At 44.6% G+C, this 21080-nt stretch overlaps 1 protein-coding gene across 3 annotated transcripts in view; it reads right to left on the bottom strand.

Annotated features, from left to right (window-relative positions):
* KIF15 (kinesin family member 15) overlaps positions 1 to 21080 on the bottom strand; it is a 70806-nt gene that overhangs the window by 5697 nt on the left and 44029 nt on the right. The window contains exons 17-31 of one of the 3 annotated variants that reach the window (XM_059160653.1): positions 20002 to 20199; positions 18824 to 18931; positions 18292 to 18397; positions 16996 to 17161; positions 14382 to 14532; positions 14088 to 14173; positions 13060 to 13129; positions 12576 to 12662; positions 11876 to 11980; positions 10419 to 10541; positions 6244 to 6390; positions 5346 to 5465; positions 4899 to 5063; positions 2925 to 3031; positions 172 to 244 (exon numbers count right to left, since the gene is read on the bottom strand). In XM_059160653.1, the coding sequence (XP_059016636.1) occupies positions 172 to 244; positions 2925 to 3031; positions 4899 to 5063; positions 5346 to 5465; positions 6244 to 6390; positions 10419 to 10541; positions 11876 to 11980; positions 12576 to 12662; positions 13060 to 13129; positions 14088 to 14173; positions 14382 to 14532; positions 16996 to 17161; positions 18292 to 18397; positions 18824 to 18931; positions 20002 to 20199 (1812 nt within the window). Of the gene's footprint in view, positions 1 to 171; positions 1055 to 2924; positions 3032 to 4898; positions 5064 to 5345; positions 5466 to 6243; positions 6391 to 10418; positions 10542 to 11875; positions 11981 to 12575; positions 12663 to 13059; positions 13130 to 14087; positions 14174 to 14381; positions 14533 to 16995; positions 17162 to 18291; positions 18398 to 18823; positions 18932 to 20001; positions 20200 to 21080 lie in introns of those variants that run through there. The other 2 variants (XM_059160654.1, XM_059160655.1) reach the window with 2 other exon arrangements.

Raw genomic sequence — 21080 nt, 5'->3', positions numbered from 1 at the left:
TCAACAAGGTCTCAATATTGATGGTAAATATCAAACTCAATAGTGAGAATATAGAAGAGACAGAAATTTCAAGAGTAAAATGGTTTCTAGAATCTATAACCACAAATGCTAGGTAGAAAAGCATTTCTCAGACAAGAAACATTACATTAAAAAAAAAAAAAGAAGTCGTACTTTAGCAAGTCTTTCTTTGATCATTTCCTCTTGTTCATTCTTCAGCTGTTGATGATCTGGACGATTCTGTTCACTGCAGAGATGAGAAAGGGAGGCTGGGGAAGTGTGGTTAGGCATATCCAAGCATCACCTTCCTATCTGCTGTAGGCAGCAATGCCAAGTTACGCAATGCAAAGCTAACTCTGGTGATTAAGTCAAGTTAGCACAGGTCACACGTGTGACTGATATGTGGGAATGAAATAAGGCACCTCCCCGGAATTCAGGACGCCTCCCATACAAAACTGAGATGAGCAGAGCTGGGAAATGCAATCGAGGCCTGGTGGAAAGTAAAGCAGAAATGGAGCCAAGAGTGGTACCATATGAAGATCAAATGTGAGTGAAGGCAGCTGAGACAGGCGGTCCAGAAGCCTGGTGATCAGCTGGGAGGGGGCATATCTGGGTGTGGGAAGGGTTCCTCAGGCCAGCCTTGCACATGGGAGCCCCAGCACCCCCTTTGCTGGGATTTCAGCATCCGTTGGCAATTTTCTGATGGCACTCTGGCATCCCGTGTATGCCGACACCAGGAAGGGGATTCCCTGGGCACTGGACATAGATCTTTTCATGGAAAAGGAATGTTCCTCTAAATAAAGGAAATTATATTCTGGACGTTGCATCAGTGTCACGTGAATCTGATTAATGGGAAGACCATCTGTGAGCTTGACCAGGGCAGGATCATACACTGAGTTTCTGCGGGCAGCCCCTGCACCAAAGGGACATCCCCCAGGAGAACCTGCCTGAACGCCACAGACTCCTCTAGAAATATCTCTCACTGATGAGCAAAAAATCGTTTCTTGAAGGAAAACAGAAGGTCCAGTAGTTTCTTTCACTTAATGAATCTGGCAGCCTAGATAGAAACGGTAATGAGACCTCAGTGAGGAAAATGCCTGAAACCATTAGAGAAGTGTTGTCTATCTATGTTCTAACCCAAAAGTGGGTAAACTTTTTTCCGTCAAGAACCAGACAGAAAATATTCTGGACTTTGGGAGCCACGGGGGTCCCTGTCACGGCTATTCTGCTTGGCTGTCATAACACCAACACAGTAGCTAAATGAAAGCACGTGGCTCGGCTCTAGTAAGACCTTGTTGATCAGACAGACTGCGGGCCTGATCTGACCCCCGAGCCAGTTTCCCCCCCTCTGATCTTTCAGGAAGGAGGCTCTGTATGGCTCCTCAGAAGGGACACATGGCTCTGTGAGCATTTTTAGTTGTGATTTTATAAATGAGCTAGAAACGTTCTATGTTCCGTGTTCGAACCAGCTCTTGACAAAAGGCAGTGTACGAGTACAGGGCTGTTCTCTGCACAGGGGAGCGTGTGAGCAGCTCACACGGGAGCATGTGAACAGGTGAGCAGACCGCAGACGGGCCACATCAGAATGGGCTAGAAGGGGCCGTGGCTACTAAACTGAGCATGTCCAGTGCCCCCGGACACCCGGAGAAACGTGTTCAGGAGCAGCCTGTCAGCACAGCCACCGCTACCATCCTCGAGCATCTGCTGTCTTAGTGAAGGCGCGGACAGTGAATCTTAGGGCTGCTTCTGGACGGGGAAAGGGAGCGCGTCTGCCCGAGACCAATGGCAATGGTAGGAACAGCAGACACCCCTAATCTGGGAAGTTGAATTCAGTCAGGGCCTTCATCCCACATGGAGACCGCCCCCTTGATTCACTTCAACTTGCTGCATAATTTTCCAGACCACCCTCAACTCAAACCCCTCTGGCAAGTTCACAAAAGGTCAAGATCATAAGTCTACCCCATATACGTAATATCTGCCACTTCTTGGGTGACACCCCTCAGCCAAGCACTGTAACCAGCACTTTACCCACGTTATTTTTAGTCTTTATAACACCTTGTGAGGGGTGTCTGGGTGGCTCAGTGGGTTAAAACCTCTGCCTTCAGCTCAGGTCATGATCCCAGGATCCTGGGATCGAGTCCCTCATCGGGCTCTCTGCTCAGCAGGGAGCCTGCTTCCTCCTCTCTCTCTCTGCCTGCCTCTCTGCCTACTTGTGATCTCTGTAAAATGAATAAATAAAATCTTAAAAAAAAAAAAAAAAACAACACCTTGTGAGAGAGAGACATTGTTTTCTTCATTTTATGCCTCAGGAAACTGAGGCACTAGAAGTTAAAAACTGTGTTCAAAGTCACAGGACTTTCAAGGGTCAGAGACAGGACAGAGCCCGGATGTGACTGCCCGTGACACTATGTCATGCCATTAGCAAATACAACTAGAAAACTGCCACAGCTAAAGGCAAACCACGTGCACAGATACCCAAGCCCAAGGGAGCACTCCTCTGGAAAGCTCCTTCCTGCGCAGGGGCACTCCCTGGAGTCATGAAGCAAAATCATCTGGTAGGAAATCCTCCCTTTTCCTGCTGGACCTCTGGAACCTTGTCCTGTCGAGGTCACAGCTTCCTCACCCCATGTACCTTTCCTGTCAAACAGCAGTAGACAGTTGGGTTCAAAAGCTTCACATATCTGAAATTCATTTTTAATAGCTCCACAACAACACAAAGGTTAACAGAGTAGGCAAGATCATGAAGGCTTTAATACCCCATTCTGGAAAAAGCAGTGCCCTCATCAAACCCAACTCAACCAACGGGGCATCCCCTGGACTAGCGGCGAACGCTGAGCCCGCCGGGAAACCGAGCCCAGCCGCTTCCCCCTAGCCACACCCAGACAGGCCAAGATTTAGCTCATAGGGTTCCGGCAGCTCTTTCTCACCTGTTCTTTTCCCTTTCCAGATCATCTAGCTGACTCTGCAGAAGCCAGTTCCTCTCTCGCAACTGCTCGGCTTCTGTGCGGAGGCTGTCCATTTCACACAACTGCTCCTGGGAAGACAGCAAATCCCGTCCTTTCAGAAAACACGTAGGCGGCATGATTTTGCTCCCCAAGGCCACACACGAGACACAAACGCCTATGCGAACCTCGTCCTATGCACAGAACACTGCACGGGGTGTCGCTGGCTGAAAGGGAGACTGGGACGAGCTCTTGGGGACCTGGAATGGTGACTCATTTTCATACCCACGGTGTGTTAAATATAGTCTCTTATCAGTATCACATAATTCATTAAAATCCCTTAATGAGAAAACATGTTCAAAAGTCTAGTCTACTTTGGTAAATGTTCTACTTGATTCTACTTAATAAATCCTAATTTTAAAGAAACTGATATAGGGAATATAGTCAATAATACAGTAATAACGTTGTCTGGCGACAGACGGCAGCTACACCTGTGGTGAGCACAGCGTAATGGATGCAAATGTCAAATCACTATGCTGTATGGAGGGTCCAACCGATGTGTCCACAGCCCACCACTCAAAATCCTTAGTGAACGCCCAGTTGAAAATCAGGAGCATTAACCGTCCGAAGAAATAAATACTTGTCTGCAGGGACTGTCCTTTCTCCTTTGCTTCTACTTGTCCACTGTTTGATTTCTTTCTTTCTTTCTTTCTTTTTTTTTTTTTTAAAGATTTTATTTACTTATTTGACAGAAAGAGAGAGACAGCAAGAGAGGGAACACATGCAGGGACAGTGGGAGAGGGAGAAGCAGGCTTCCTGCAGAGCAGGGAACCCGATGCGGGGCTCAATCCCAGGACCCTGGAATCATGACCTGAGCCGAAGGCAGACACTTAACAACAGAGCCACCCAGGTGCCCCTTTTATTTGATTTCTTTTAACCTGACCCAATTTCTTCTGAGTCCTAATATCATGCCAACTGGGCAACAGCCACATTCCTGGGATAGCGGCCTATTGGGAGCGGCCCTAAATAAAAAAAGCCAGGAATGATCTCCTCCATGAGGGACAAAACTCAAGAGAGATGCTGTCTTCGTGCACGTTCTGCCACTTGGTTACAGTAAGCTTAATTTTGTTCCTGAACAAAAGCTCACTACAGAGCAATGGCCTCACAGGCTAACCGTGATCTCGTATGAAGCACCATATCCGCTCTACCCACACCTCCCCGCAGCTACACACCACCCACCCAGGCGCTCCTCCACATACCTCCCGCCCCTCAACACTCCTCTAAACACACTCCCCCCCCCCCCCACATGTAATCACCACACTCCCAAGTCCCTGGGTAGAACCCAAACCAAACCAAAACCAGAAGGAAATTTAAAGGAAGGGCAAACAAGAAGAGAGTATTTTTAACTATCACAGACAAAAGCAAATCTAATACAGGAAGAATGCCTACAAATCATTAAGGAGAAGGGCGACAGTAGAAAGATGGGCAAAGGCCATCTGAAGATGCTCCATCTTACTCCTAGTAAGAAAAATACAAATTTAAAACTATTGAGCGAGCATGCCTTAGCCATGAAACTGGCAAGGATCTGATTCAGGCAGCACTGGGATCAGAGCAACTGGTAAGGCCCGGGTAGGATACCATCATAAAAACCAAACGGGCTGTCAAATAAATAAATAAAATATTAAAAAAAAAAAAAAACAAAAAACAAAAAACGGGCGGGGAGACAATGGTTCCAGTCGTGGTGACACATGGGAACCTGGCTACAGTGGCAGTCGCCAGGGACGGTCAACTAGGCAGGGTCAAGGCAGCAGGGGGAGGCAGGCTTTTCTGTGTACCCTTCAGTTCTGCGACTTTTGAATTTTGTATCAGTAAACACAAAGATATTATTTTACTTATTTATTTTGGATACTGTTTATATTTAAAAGATTGGGTTTATGGGGAAAAAAATCACGCAGTTACCTTTATTCTGAGGATTTCAGCATTTTTGACCTCTCTATCTTCGTTTAGCTTTGTTACAAGGTGTTGCAGGGAAATCTTAGAGGCTCTTCCATCTTCTATCTCTTGTTCTTGTGTTTCCAGGAGTTTTGCCAAATGTGTTTGAAAGTGAGGTGGTGTTTTAGGGCTCTATGAAAAAATTAAATTTCATCCGAATACTCAGTTAAGTGAGGTTTGATAAAGATTTCATTGTAAATGTATATACCAAGCACACGGAAAACACTCAGCTGTTTAGCTTGTTGTCCTAATTCCTGTCCAAGTAAAACAAATAAAAACACCGGTGCTTTTTTATTAAGTAAAAAGCAGAAAAGGTGTTGGTGAAAATCTTTCTATTTAAAAAAAAAAAAAAAAAAAATGAAGTAATTTCCAAACGTTTATCACTCACGAAACTTCATTCTTCCCACAACACACCCTTTCTCTGACAAGCACCTGCGGATACTCGGCAGCAGAATCCATCACGTGTTCGAGCTGTCTCATTTTGAAGTTATATTCACTCTTTTTCTGTTCTACTTCCTCCTTCTTCTGGTTCAGCTGGGAGAATTGAACAGAGGTGAGATGATGTGTTAGAAAATCACACAGGGGGCGCCTGGGTGGCTCAGTGGGTTAAGCCGCTGCCTTCGGCTCAGGTCATGATCCCGGGGTCCTGGGATCGAGTCCCACATCAGGCTCTCTGCTGGGCAGGGAGCCTGCTTCTTCCTCTCTCTCTTTCAGCCTGCCTCTCCATCTACTTGTGATTTCTCTCTGTCAAATAAATAAATAAAATCTTTAAAAAAAAAAAAAGAAAATCACACAGGGCCCATGGTCCTGTTAAGAACAGACGAGCTGCCCGAGGTAGGAGCGTACAGATGTCGTGTTATTTTGTCAGGACTTCCATAATAATCTGAAACGCAGTAAGGTATTAAAAGCAACCCAGACCACAGCAGTGTTTGCAGCTATAAACAATGCCCCTGCCGCTCGTGGCTGTGGGCCTTGGTTGCTGTTCTGACCCTCTCGTCTGCTGCTCTCTCACAAACTTCACAGTGTTTAAAAAAACTTGAAGCTTCACAGGTAATCAAGGGTCATCGAGGAAAATAAAATACAAAACAGCAGCTAGCAGAGAGGACAAGAGTCAGCCATAGCCTTGCCCCAGAGGTCAGAACGCGCTGGTGCAGGTCAGGGGGCCGGGGGTGACCAGATAGGCAGCCAAGCAAGTCAGGACCCACGGAAGCAGGCGTCGTTCAGAGCCCGCGGCGCAGCCGGCCCTCCTCAGCGCCCGACGGGCCCCGCCTTTCTGTTTACCGGGTCAAGGTGCTGAGGCCGCCGATCTCACCTCGTGCTGAAGTTCTTGGATCAGGGCCTCCTTCCTGCTCATCTCCTCCTGCGCGGACTGCAGCAGCTCCGAGTGCTTCTTCGAGGCTTCCGTGAGCATGTTGAGCTGCTCGGTGGCGTGGGCCAGGTCCTCGCAGAGCATATCCCTCTGTCAGGGGACAATCCCCACAAAGGAAGAGTCCCCTCTTAACTGGGTGCTCCACTGAGGATTTGCAAATCACCCCAACGGGCAATTTTACAAGGTTAAGAAAGTTTTAAGAACTTTTACTTTTTTGCGGGGGTGGGGAGCTTATGTGCGAATCCTTTCCAAAGCAAACCAAGCAGTTAATATTGACGGGAACGGGTCTGAAGAGAAACAGTACAGGAGATTCATACAGGTATCCCTGTTGGGCTTTGATTGCATTCTCCCCCTTTCCCCTGACATTGAACCCTTCCCCTCACCCCCAGGATCTCAAAGTTGATCGCTTTTCCCTTAGGAGGACTCCACAGGTCTCTACCTTACCTGCTGTCTGACCAACTGACTCTAGTCGTTTATACACTGGAGGGTAAGAGCTGTAAAGATGAGGGGTACCCAGGTGGCTCACTTGGTTAAGAGACTGCCTTCAGCTCAGATTATGATCCTGAAGTCCCGGGATCAAGTCCCGAGTTGGGAATCCCTGCTCAGTGGGGAGTCTGCTTCTCCCTCTGACCCTCCCCATTCCCATGCTCTCCCTCTCCTTCTCATTCTCTCTCTCTCAAAAACAAACAAAACACCATAAAATAAAATAAAATCTTAAAAAAAAAAAAAAAAAAAAAAGACGACTGCCCCTCCACCAGTTGGGGGAGGGCATGGGCAGTCCCCAGACACTGAGACATGGTCATAGGCCATCGCAGTTTCGGGGGAGTAGCATGATGGGAAGGAGCAGGAAGAACTGTGAGTCCTGTGGGTTGCGTACATAATCCCTAGGTACAAAGCATGCAGTCCCTTCCAGGTTAAGAGCAGATCTGCTTACTCTAACTTTCCAAATGAGCATGTTATGTGTACATATGTATATTAACTTATATAACTACATATGAATTAACATGTACAGTTTAGAGAATACATATATAGGATATATGTTATATACATGTCACATACGAGAGTAATGTATATGTGTGTACATATGTAAATATGGCAAGTGTACGTGGGAAAAATGTGGATATATCAGGTACATGTGCACATACACAGACACCTGATGTACTACACTTTTCCATGTATTCACTCTTCTATTTTTTTTTCTTAAAGATTTTTATTTATTTGACACACAGAGAGAGAGAGATCACAAGCAGGTAGAGAGGGGAAAGCAGGCTTCCCACCGAGCAGAGAGCCCGATGTGGGAACTGATCCCTGAGATCATGACCCGAGCCGAAGGCAGAGGCTCAACCCACTGAGCCTCCCAGGCGCCCCTGCAAGCTCTGTAATTCGAGGTTTTTTTTACTTTAGCAAGGTTTATTCCTCCCGGGGGAGCAGGTCATGCACCTTCCCGTCTCCCTTTCCCCGCAGGGGTGTGTCTATCCTTTTGTGCATCTTCGAACTCCCAAGAGCTCTTGTATGGATTAAGGCAAGGACCCCTTTGTCCTCAGGTGTAAATACTTCAGCTAATGAAGCCGGGAGATTCGGAAAGAGGGGATGTGATTGACTGTGGGGTGAGTTCCACTCGAGTCTAAGATACTTCAATATGTAGAGTCACCCTTTCTTTAAGGAAGGAAGAGAAAGAGAGACAAGAGGAGCCAAAGGGAGTAAGGAAGGGCTTTTCGGTGAGTCATAACTGAGCGCACACCATGCAGCTACCCCCACTCACACAGCCGGGCTCCCCTTCTCACGCTGGTGACAGGCAGTGGCCAACGGAAGATTTAGTCCCCATTGTCTACTCTGTACAAGACCTTTGGGTGTGGCTTTTGTGTGCCAACTTTTCTTTTCTTTTAAATTTTTCTCTCTCTTTCTTTTTTTAGTTGACCCCGTGTATGAACTTTTCAACTAGCCTCCTAAAACCACTGCCAGCTCCCGAGGACTGAGCACTCACGAGCTGCCTGGCAGTGGCCTCAGCGCTCTCCGCGTATGACCCCGTCTCATCTTCTCCTCTTACGCACGAGGCAGTATTTGGTATCTCTGCTCCAGGGATGTGATGAATGAGGCACAGAGGGAAATGTAACTTTCACAGGGTCACAGAGCCAGGATGCAGACTCCCAAGCAGTCCAACTCCACAGCCTGTGCCCTCACCAGCTTATTACTTGTCTTATCTTCCTTTGACCTGGATTTCACCTGCCTGTTTCATTGTATTTATTCTTTTAAAGATTTAACTTATTTATTTGACAGAGGGAAAGAAAGAGCAGAAGTAGGGAGACAGAGGGAGAGGGAGAAGCAGGCTCCCTGCTCAGGGAGCCCAATGTGGGGCTCGATCCCAGGACCCTGGGATCATGACCTGAGCCGAAGGCAGTGGCTTAACAGACTGAGCCACTCAGGCGCCCCAACCTGCCTGTTTCAATCTCCTTGCATTGTATGTGCATTAGCAGCTGCAAGTCCCTTCTGGGGTACAGGAGGATATAAGTACAAATTACTGGGTATATGGGCTTTGGATATCTACCCCTACCGGTCTTCAAAGCTCAAAACTAATGTATGCAAAATGTATTTCACTAACTTGCCCTAGGCCTCTATTAGTCCAACCCAGGGGTACACAGAACCATCTTCAGCCACCGTGGCTGGAGCCCTCGGTGCCCACTCTGATAGCTCCTGCCACCACAGCACCCTTCCTACGGACACCAGCAACTGTCAGCAGTACTTAGGAGGCACAGCTCAGTTTTAGCTCGGCCCTCTATCCCCACCAGCACTTCTGGGCCTGATTCCTACAGCTTTGGTCTGGGCTAAAGTCTATCCCGCCCTGGCCCGGGCCTTATCGCCTTTGGCCTGACCTAAATTCTATGCCACCCTAGTTTCCTAAAAGATACAGCCGACACTTGAGGCCCTCCGTGATAGACTCCCCGCCTCCAGCAGGACATGCCCCACCGCCCCCCGTGCTGGAGATGCTCCAACTCCACAAACCCCCACAGCTGCCAAGCTTCCCTCCCTCAGCCAAGTTTTGCAAAAAATCTTATCTCCTCTGAGAAGTGTTCTGGAATTCTCCAAGCATCAACACTTCCTTCCTTCCCTTCCTGTGCTCCCAGGTCATTGATTACATCTAAATACATCTAACTCTTAAGCTAGATGGCATGTTTGGAGGTAGGTAACAGTGTTTCAGTCATTCCTCTGTTCCCAAATGCCAGGCAAGGATGTACGGTAGGTGGGCTCAATAGATATCTAGTGAGGTTTTTTTCATGGATAGCATAGTTTAGCAAGAAAACTTTATTTTTCTTCTCTTTTTTGGTTTTCTAAAGATGTTATTTATTTATTTGACAGAGAGAGCAAGCGAGCACAAGCCGGGGGGCTAGAAAGAAGGAGAGGGAGAAGACAGCCCGCTGAGCAAGGAGCCTAATGTGGGCGGGGCTCGATCCCAGGATGCTGGGATCATGACCTGAGTTGAAGGCAGCCGCTTAAGGACTGAACCATCCAGGTGCCCCGAAAACTTAATTTCCAAAGCAACCACAGAGCAATATACTCAGTGGGTTACCATCCATGTAAAAAAAAGGAAAACTAAATGTATATGAGACTTGCCTAAAATATCTCTGGAAGCATACATGAAAGATACGCTGCTTTACATAATTTGAATTTTGAACCATGTGACAGTACGGCTTAATACTAAAAAAGAAAAATTTATGCTTACAACCAAAAAATAAAAACTACTTTAACGAAAACACAAGAGGCAAGCCTGAGGTTAACCTGTTACCCAGCTCTTTCCCTGCTCCCTGCTGCCGCCACCCCTACCAAGGACACACAGCTTTGCTCCCCTTCGGGAAGAGGGTCAGTTCTAGCACAGGTGTCAGCACAAATGAGTGAAAATCAATCAACTGGATAAAATAGAACAATTTTAATGTTACCTGTTAAAGGCCTAACCCTAGGGAAAATGTCTCTATGACTTATTCCTTTAAAAAGCTCTCTAGTTTTTTACGAATAACCTCCCCACACACATGCACATATAGACATCATCGAACCTCCCCACACACATGCACATATAGACATCAACAAGTGAAGAAGCAAAAAAGTCAGGGTGTGTCAACATCTACCTCTATGTCCTCAGAGAGGATTCTCAGTCTCAAGGCTTCTTTCAGATCCAGAATCTCCACTTCCTGTTTCTTAATCAACACTTTGCACTCGTCCTTTTCAGCCAAAGCAGAGTTATATTTGCACTGCAAAAAGAAACTTATGATACAAAGAGCTATCTGCTTTACTATGTTTATATATATATATATGTATATATATATATATATATTTCCCCCCTAATATTTTATTTATTTATTTGAGAGAAAGGAAGAGCAGAAGCAGTGGGAGGAGGTGAGCAAGAGGGACAGACTGACTCCCGGCTGAGCAGGGAGCCAGACACGGGGCTCGATCCCAGGACCCTGAGATTACCCCCAAAGGCACAAGGCAGATGGTTGACTGAGCCACCCAGGCGCCCCTATTGTGCTTATTTTTAGATGAAAATAACAAGAAGAGGGCACCTGGATGGCTCAGTAGGTTAAAGCCTCTGCCTTCGGCTCGGGTCATGGTCCCAGGGTCCTGGGATCAAGCCCCGAGATGGGCTCTTTGCTCAATGGGAAGCCTGCTTCCTCCTCTCTCTCTCTCTGCCTGCCTCTCCACCTATGTGATCTTTCTCTCTGTCAAATAAATGGATAAAATCTTAAAAAAAAAATAATAATAATAACAAGAAGGAGTCAGAGCTCCAAGGTGATGATGAGATTACCACAAATCATTCAATAAGTACTTGTTGGATGAAGGGATGTGAAAAGACATCAAAAAGTCCAATAGCTACGTGAAAATACATCCAGGTTTTTGGTTTTGTTTTTGTATTTTTGGTAATCTCCACACCCACCGAGGAGCTCGAACTCACCACCCCAGGACCAAGAGTCCCACGCTCCACTGACTGAGCCAGCTCAGCACCCTGTCTTATCACATTCTTATCAGGACACTGCCTTTTGCAAACAAATGTGGAGAATAGCAAGCTCCCTTTGTAGCAGACTAATGAGGAATGTGGACAAAAAACCGTCACCTTGACCTGACCTAAGGAGGAAGCACCAACATTCCCCCTAGATATGCGAAAGGGAAAGTAGTTACTTGACGAAAGTAGTTACTTGAGGGGGTCAACAAGTCCAACAGTGGAAAAAAGTCACTATATATGAGCGTCTCTGAACTTAAAATGTGTCATTGTTTTTTCTTGAAGCAATTAAGGAACACCACATACCCTTCACTCCCACAGACCAGGGTCAGTCCGTTCCTCATGAACGGTTCCCACCTGGTACACACCGCTCCTGGGTCAGGGCAATCCAGGGCCATAGCCCATGGCGCCTCCCAGAGGCACACAGGGCCATAGTAAACTCTCTGCTGAGGGCTACAAAGCCAAAAACCTGTGGAACTTGAGTAGCTCTGAACCGATTTGACCATAGAACTCTGTTTTCTGGTGAAGCGTTTGTTAAACTCTTGAGGAGTCTGTGAAGTGTGGTATCTCATTGGCGGCAGAACTTACACTTAAGTCCTTCAGTTCTTGCTTCAGGGTGTCTATGGTTTCGGTTTTCTCACAGACCGCTGCTCTCAGCTCCTGGACCTGGATCATGAGGTCAGCTACAACTTCCTGACAAGGACAGAAACAGCATCTTCATAACCAAAAACATTAAGGACATTAAAACAACAAATAGTTTGTCTTTCCTAATGACAATAAGAGAAATCAAATTTATTTTAGCAAAATATGTCACCTATATTATTTAAGTTTGTATTTTAATGGCTTTATTCTATTTTACTGAATCATTTGCTTTAGTTTTTCTGAATGAATTAGAGGAAGGTATATAATGAATTTACACGTAACTTTACACTTGGACCTACATATTTTGTTTACTTTTCTGGTGAAAATAAACAGCAGGGATTTGACAGTTTGCATTACAGGACTCAGAACCAAGAAGAAAGGGTCCTACTAACAGCATCCTAGTTAAAAGGGGAAGAATGTATTTCAGACACAGTACCATCAGAAGGGACAAAACGATTTGCTCTTGCAGTGACAGGGAGAATTAACTTAAATAGAAGACCTCCTTCTCTGGCAATCTCAGAAGATGAACAAGGCCTAAGTGTCTACGAAAAGCTAGCTGCCAGTCACCCCAGAGGTAGGAGTCTGGACCATTAAGGCATCACTCATAAAGACAATGCACAGGGATGCAGCTTGGGCCTCTGCCAACCTTGTCAGCATCTCTAGACTTCTCCAGAGAACGGATTAGTTTCTCTGTAGCACATAAACTCTCTTCCAGATTCTGTACTTTTGCCATCTGTGGGGGAAAAAAAATTATTTTATTTATATTTTTAGAAAAAGAATTAAATCACAAAGTTAACCACACACACATAGGGGGAAAAAAAAAGGAGATGCAATCTGTTTTTCACATTATACAGTGTTCCCTAGGATAACACTCGAAAAGGAAAAGCTGGGTTAAAAGGCGATGATTTTCTGGGTTCCCTCTAGGGGACCACCAACAACGTATGATTATAGCTATTTAGGAATTAGAAAAACAAGAGTTCAAAAATAATACAACCAAGCAACAAGTCCTTTTTATTACCAATTTTCGACAGCTGGCAGCTGAAATCACGTTTCTAACACACCTCTTCTGACACCAGGAAGAGAAGAAGTTACAGACCTCCAGTGCTGGACTTAGAGCACAACTCACTCACCTGCTGCTCACACTTGGCCATCTCTTTCTGTTTCTCCTGACGCACGACCTCAAGGACTTCTAAGATTTCTCTGGAAGGAAAGAATGATCTTTTTCACTCATGACTTCTTCCAAGGGAAACAGGAACCCGTGTGTTGTACAGAAGAGAGTGGATGAACTGCAAGGGAACTCTGTGTGGCACACACCTGGGGAGAGGTGGTGTGTTCCAGCACGAGTCAGGCGTCTACGCGTTTCTTCAACGACTATTAAGGGAGATCCCATCTTTGTGCTATGAGTTTCTTTTTCTTCAGAGCACTTACGACTTGTGGACCTAAGCACTTGTTTATTACCTATCTCTCTCTGCTAGAATGTAAAACTCATGCAGACGGGGATATATTGCTTACTGTCTTACCTCTAAAGAAATGTTCTGGCATTTACCAGAATAGTGCCTGGTTTATTGGGAGATCACCTAGTATATGAGCAAAGACTAAACGTTAGCTGTCTCCCAACTAGGATGTATGCCCACTAGATGTTTAAACTCCTGTATCCCCAGGCCTAGAGGATAATCTGAGTCATATTAAGAACTCTACAAGTATCTATTGAATAAACAAATGCAATTTCTTCTCACTCGAGTAATGATCACCCTATTGGCTGAGGCCAAGAGACTGACAGATATCACCAAGGGAAGAACTGAAGAGAGAGGGGGAAGACAGACAATGGCATTCACATTAAGAGATCAGGAGAAACAGAAGAGCTAGAAAAGAACAGTAGAAACAGAAATAAAAATCAGCCCCCCCCATTCCACTTACAAAATTACTGTGATTTATTTAGAGAAGGCCCTAAGTTCTGGTCACCACCAACTGCTACTCGTTTCAAGCTTACTGAGTAAGTTTCTCTTTATACCCTCTTATACAAAAGAATCTGATATTCATTTTAGAATGGTTACAAAGATAACTTTACAGGGTAGTAGCAATAAAAAAAAAAAACTCAAGTTAATGTTGTAATAAACGATACTCCAGTCAACTAACAGAAAAGATAAATAACACTCACTTAGAACTGTTCTCTTTATCTTCTTCAAATTGTAATAATAATTTGTTATTGCGTTCTTTTTCTGCCTCAAAAAGCTCCACCAAATTCTAAAAGACAACAGTCATATCAGATTTTAAATAATTGTTACTAGCAACGTGTAGTCAACAAACACATCAAGTACCTTCTACGTTGGCAGGCACGAGGGGCCAGGACGGGAAGTTAGGAAGAGGTCAAAACAGGCCTCGCCCTGCACTCCAGGCAACAATCACACATCCAGGACAAAAGCACCAATAACCAATACCCTTCTTAACTTACATTCAGATCAGATTTCAGAGTTTCATTTTCTTTTTTGCAGTTTTGGAGGTTTTTTGAAAGTTGGTCAATTTCAAACTTCATTACTTCTTGTAAGTTGTCATAGGAATCCTGTAGGCAGGCTTTGCTCTCAAGAAGCTTTTCATTTTCTAATCTTTATCAGGAAAACATTTTTACAATGGTAAATATAAATAGTGAATGCAGCTCTGCTAGTCAGATTATCAGCAGTTCCAGTTCTCCCATCTACAGACCATTCCCAACTTACAGAAGCCCTGACAGGGCTTCCTCGTGAACTTGTGTGGAGTGTCCACAGTGCACAAACACAGAAGACACACCGGATCCACAGAGCAGTGTGACGGGGATGGAAGAGATAGGGTGGGCATGTTAGCCTGTAGCTGTCTACCTCCTCATTCCTCCTTCCGTGGTCTCAAGTGGACAGGCAGAAATGATGGGCAGGTAGGATTACGCATTCATTTTAGGGGGTTCGGGACTGAACCCTCCCTCATGTAAGCTGGGGACTGGCCATTAAGCTGATAGCTCATCTCCATCTATTTATCACATATTCTCTCAACTCTAGGAAGATTTTAAGATGGCAAACCCGGCTTTGATTTGAACAAGAGAGTAAACCCCCTCAGACTCTCTTAAATCATATATTATTTCCTGCTTTCTAGGTTCTCACCCCCTCGTTCCTCTCCGCACAGGCTGTGATGCACCCAAACAGCCAGAGCTCAGCCAAGAACTCGTAAACAATGAACCTGACTTTGCACCATCCAAAACAGATGTCCCAGCTTACACATAGGTCATTAGACAGGGATCTATCTGCTTTACCAACCGGAAGCAGGGCAGAAGCAGCAAGTTACAAAGTGGTATAAATCAGCTGCTAAGACAGACATACAGACAAGAGACAGGAGGGAGGGAGAATGTGTGTGTTTATGATACAAACTGTATATATAAAGCAGCCAAATGATTCAAGAAACACAGTGGTATCGTGCTATTTCATGTAGAGGCCTTCTCAGTGCCTGGAGAGCCACAGAGTACAAGCCGCCCACAGAGTGATGCACTTGGTGTCAAGCCTGAGACACTGAGAAAAATTAAGTTATATCTTATTTAAACAGTGTGGAAATGCTCCCAATTTTTAAGACAGAATTTAAGTACACAGTTCAGATACAGTGACTTCTTAACATTTTAGATCTAGTTCAACTGACATAGAAACATGAGGAAATGAAAATCCAGTGAGATTAGTGACCTTTAAAAAAAAAAATCACAAAAAATTAATTTACAACAGAGCCAAGATGAGAGTCAGGGACTCAGATGTTAAAAACAAATGCCATGTGTCAGAAAAAATGACATCGCACCACAGATGACAAACGGCCACTTGCCAGAGCCTTGGTGTTGGAGAAAGAGCGCGGGCAGTGGAGGGCACGCTGCCTTGGCACACACCTCTGTCCTATGGGGGAGTCATTCGCATGGCACGGATGGGATTTTCAGAGGATGCGAACAGATTTTTATAAGAACGCTCTCAATTTTGAGAATGCTATGTTCAACTTTTTATTTGACAGACAGAGACCACAAGTAGGCAGAGAGGCAGGCAGAGAGAGGGGGGGGGAGAAGGCTCCCCGCTGAGCAGAGAGCCCAACTCAGGGCCCGATCCCAGGACCCTGGGATCATGACCTGAGCTGAAGACAGAGGCTTTAACCCACTGAGCCACCCAGGCGCCCCTATGCTCAACTTTTAAAGCCACACCGGGCAGGCCCAGCAAAAACATGTCAACAGATGGATATGGTCTGCAGATCTCATGTTTTCTTCCTCTGTTTTAATTCCTTATGTATGCAGATTGAAATCTTTGCCACATATCTCATGCTCACGGTATCACATGTCAGATGTCCACTATTAAATTATGGCCACAGACCCATGAGATGGCATCAAAAACACAAAATGGTTTTACAAAAAGTTGAAATGAGCAAGAAAAAGAACAGTAAAAACAAACAACTTACATCTGTCACCCCTTTGTTTCAAGGTTACCAGCCCTGACTCCCACCAGCCTCTGGCGAGTCACTGTGGACAACAGTGACAGCTACTGATCTGGTCAGACTTGTACTGCCCCTACCTCCAGGAAGAGCGTACCTTTCCCTCTGGAAAAGGCTCATCACCTATGTTGGGCCTACGCCACGTCAAACCCTTGATGAGTGACTGGTCCATAAGCAGATGACTCCAGCAAGAGCAATTCTGATTTTCCCTGGGATTGATACACAGCTTCTGGGCGAGAGAATTTCATTGCTGGGTGAGGCAATCTGTTCCCTGTCACGTAAAGGCGGGCCCTCAACAGCAGGACAGAATAAGGGCAACATACTGAGGCAGGCAGAGCAGGGACGGAGAGAGGGAGAGATAGAGACAGAGACAGACAGAGACAGAGACAACGTGCACTGACAATATCTTTTGAGACTCAATCTAGTTTGTTCCCGAAATCCAAATCACCTCTAGGCCTCCTCAGTATTGTGCGCCAGAAATTTACTTTTTTGCTCAACTAGTTTGGGTTGGGTTTGCAGCACCTGCACGGCAAGCAGGCCTGGGCTACAGGCCAACCAGGCAAGGGGACACCGTCACAGAACAACTCTACCTGACACTGTCCAGTTGTAGCTGCACGTGCGTGTGTCGGTCAGAAAGGCTACTCAGTTCCTTCTCCTGACTCTCTCTGAATGAACTATACTCCAGTTTCACAGAAGACAGCTCCTTGTCTGCAGAATGAAGAACGACTCGCAGGTCATGCACCTCACTTTTCAAGACTAAAAAACAAACAAAACAAATACTCAACAGGTTTCTTTACATCAAAAAAAATTTTTTTTCAAACAGAGTAGGCAAATAAGTTCAAAGGGTATCTTCACACAAAGAGCAAAAACAAGTTGAAGAGACCAATTTTAAGTTAAAATGTTAAACAGCCAAGTGGTTGGTTCCGAGGAACATGGAGATTATTTCCTTCCCTCCCTCTTAGGATTTTTGATGCATTTCTATGAAAAAGGGAAGAGTTAACATCTGTCTCTGATTTGCAGGTCACCTGACTGTTCTATGCTTCTCCCGTGGCACATGCATGAAAACTCAACATAAGGGAAAGAAATCAAGAGACTTAGCATATTTTAAGTGACCTGATCTTACTTATTGAAAACTCCTTGGTAATATACTTCTCGAAATGGGTTAAATGCTTCTGGTCTTCTAAGGAAACTCCAACTGGAGGTAAAATTAGGTAGCTCTTTAGAGCAAAGGAAACACAACAGCTGTCTTTTGTCGGCTCTATTATAAACTGCTGCAAACACTGATGATAGAAGAAATACACTGAAATAACTGGGAATCAAGTGATACTCCCACCTTTATGGATATGTACAAATATCTAATTTATGCTCTATTTTGTTACTATCAAAACATTAGTCATCTTATGATTTCAAGACACTTCATTTTCAAAGCAGTATTAAAACTTTCAGCCAACAGTTCAATCACTTGTTTGTGAGCTGTTCTGGTGCAAATTCCCCTTTATGATATATGACAATTACTTACCACTGTCATGCAGACTCAAGTTAAAACAAACAAACTCTAATTAAAAACAAACAAAAGTACTAGGGTGCCTGGGTGGCTCAGGTCGTGAACCCAGGATCCTGGGATCAAGCCCCGCATCAGGCTCTCTGCTCAGCAGGGAGTCTGCTTCTCCACCCCCCACTCCCAGCCTGCCTCTCTGCCTACTTGTGATTTCTTTCTTTGTCAAATAAATAAAATCTTTTAAAAAAATGAAATAAAAAATAAAAAACAAAAGCAAACAAAAAAAACAGGGGCACCAAAAACACAGGGGCAAGATTTATTCATAGGAATCAAAAGATACTGAGTTAATGGTATTCAGATCCCAAAGCTCCCACTTGTTCGAACTTACAGTCATTTTTAGTCTGAGTGTCCCGAAGCTGCATCTCAAGGGCATTCAACTGTGAGAGATGCTCTTGCTGCTGTCTGACCCAGTCAGTTCTTTCTGATGAGAAAAGCTTTGAGAAAAAGATAAATTTACTGGAAAAGGAACACTGGCATGCTAAGATACACTCCAAATCATTACCCATGCCTCTGTTTTAAAAATCTAGTTAAGGTCTCTGATAGGAGAAAACTAGCCATTGCCATGAATTAAAGTGAGGATGACCATCAAAGGGAAGGATCACTGTAAGTAATCACTGGGCCGTCCATCTTGTCTCGTTCCGAGCTAACGACAAGGCGCCTCTGCGCTATCGACAATGGGAAGCTAGAATTCAGACTAGGGGTGTGTGTGTCATCCTCGGAGCAGTGTGTGAAGTGACACAATAAAGAATACAACTCAAATAAGCATTGACAAAGGCTCTGCCAAGTCACTTTCATCTCGCGATACTGTCGCTTTGAGGGTTTGGCTCATGTGTTTCCTGGGGCTGTGCTCTGGGTCTCACCTCCTGTGACTGCAAGGAATGGTGTTCCAGTTTGTCAATGTGCTGCTGAAGCTTGACGTTCTTATGCTCTTCCTCATCCAGCTTCGCTTGAAGGGCAGTCATCTGCTCCTGCAGCAACACAAACACTTCTTAATGGAACTCTCAAACATTCCACTGTCTCTTCTGCATTAGAAGAACAAAAAATAGGGGTGCCTGGGTGGCTCAGTCAGTTAAGCGTCTGCCTTCGGCTCAGGTCATGATCTCAGGATCCTGGGATCGAGCCCTGCATTGGGCTCCCTGCTCAGCAGGAACCCTGCTTCTCCCTCTCCCACTCCTCCTGCTCGTGTTCCCTCTCTGGCTGAGTCTCTCTGTCATAAATAAATAAAATCTTAAAAAAAAAAAAAAATTTAAACCTCACATGGACAAAGATATCAAAGGCCACTCTGGGGTCAGAAAACAATTTCAAAAGACTGCACTAATGACTTCTCATGTCTCAGAATTACACTGTGGTCCGTCAAAGTGGAGAATTTGAAACACAAAGGGAAAAGGTGATTAAAATTAAATGGGTTCAGTCCTAGAGCCATCCTGAGACTTCTAAGGCTGCATGTGACTGACTTCACCAGAATGCTCTCCAGGCCTTGGAAGGGACAAAGTTTTGGAATCTGAGGGTGGTCTGGCTCACTCTAAGTTTCACTAGACAGCAGAAAAACGTTTAAAAAAAGAAAAAAATAAAGAAAGAAATCCAAATAAATAAATAAATCACCAAATAAATAAATAAGTCACCAGAACTCTAGGATAAGCACACTTCAAATGTTCTTTCAAATATACCAAAAACTGTCGGAAATTTGATCTATAAGATTCTCTCCATTATTTTCATTTTCTTTAGCACATACAGTACTGTGCCATATCAACCAGTTCTGGAACCTGAAGCTGGTGGCAGACTGGTCTCTTCATATGTTAGAGACCCTATAGCCTGAGGAGGTTATAGTGTGGGACTTGCTAAATCCTGCAAATGACGAGAGCAAAAGCAGGCTGATAGTGAGGCCATGGGCTTTCACACCCCCATATTTAGAAACACAGTTTTAATACTACATAGCTTTGAACACTACAAATGACAGAGTTGAAATGGTAAGGGAAGTCTGTTTTCAATGAACGTCTAATGACTCATGTTTTCGCAAACCAAAAAAAACAAACATTACCTGCACCATTCTAAGCTCTTCAGAAATGGCCTCAAAAGCTTGTTCATTCATTTCAGGTGGAACTGGCTCGTTCAAGATATTATCATCTAACTCACTGGAACTCTGAGTACCCGCAGGGCCAAAGTTCCCTACTTCAGGGCTTAATTTTGACACCGGTCGAGACCAAAGTTGATAAGCCTTGGTTGGTGTAGTTATAATCTGTAACAAAAAGCAATTATGAAACAGCATTAGCACATGTGAACAAAAGAGCAAAAGTATTTACTAATTGTGTGAACGGAAAGGATAAAATTGAAATTCTAATCATCAAAAGAGTATCCTCAAGAGGCAGCTGAGAAATGACTAAGTTGAAACAAATATAGCAATTTAATGTGGTCTCAAGCAAAATTCTAGTAAGATTGTTAAAACTGAAACTTAATAAGCTGATTCCAAAGTTCAAACAAAGAATAAAAGTTCAAGGAAAGACAATTAAAAATTTAGGAAGACTTCCCTGACCCACATAAAAATACATTACAAGGGTACAGTCATTAAAACAGTGATCAGCATACAAATAGTTAAATAGGACAAATAGTTAAATAGGACAAATAGGACAAATAGTTAACTAGGACAGAGAAAAAGTGATTTAAATGTGGAAAGTTCAAATTATCGAGAAAAACAAGGACTATTCAAAGTTAAATCTCTATGTATTAGCATTCAGAAAATAAAAAGGCAGGGGCATCAGGGTGGCTCAGTCGTTAAGCCTCTGCCTTCAGCTCAGGTCATGATCCCAGAGTCCTGGGATAGAGCCCTGCATTTGGCTCCCTGCTTGGTGGGGATTTTATCTCTCCTTCTCCCACTCCCCCTGCTTCTGTTCGCTCCCTCTCTAATAAATAAATAAAATACTTTAAAAAGTAAAAAGGCAGATGAACTAAACATCTCAATGTAAAAAGAAAATTATAAAAGTAGTTTAAGAAGTAGAATATATTGGGGCGCCTGGGTGGCTCAATGGGTTAAGCCTCTGCCTTCGGCTCAGGTCATGATCACAGGGTCCTGGGATCGAGCCCCACATCGGGCTCTCTGCACAGCGGGGAGCCTGCCTCCTC

The sequence above is a fragment of the Mustela lutreola genome, chromosome 2 (assembly GCF_030435805.1).
Source record: "Mustela lutreola isolate mMusLut2 chromosome 2, mMusLut2.pri, whole genome shotgun sequence".
Classification (NCBI taxonomy): domain Eukaryota; kingdom Metazoa; phylum Chordata; class Mammalia; order Carnivora; family Mustelidae; genus Mustela; species Mustela lutreola.
This window is presented reverse-complemented; position numbering and strand designations above follow the sequence as displayed.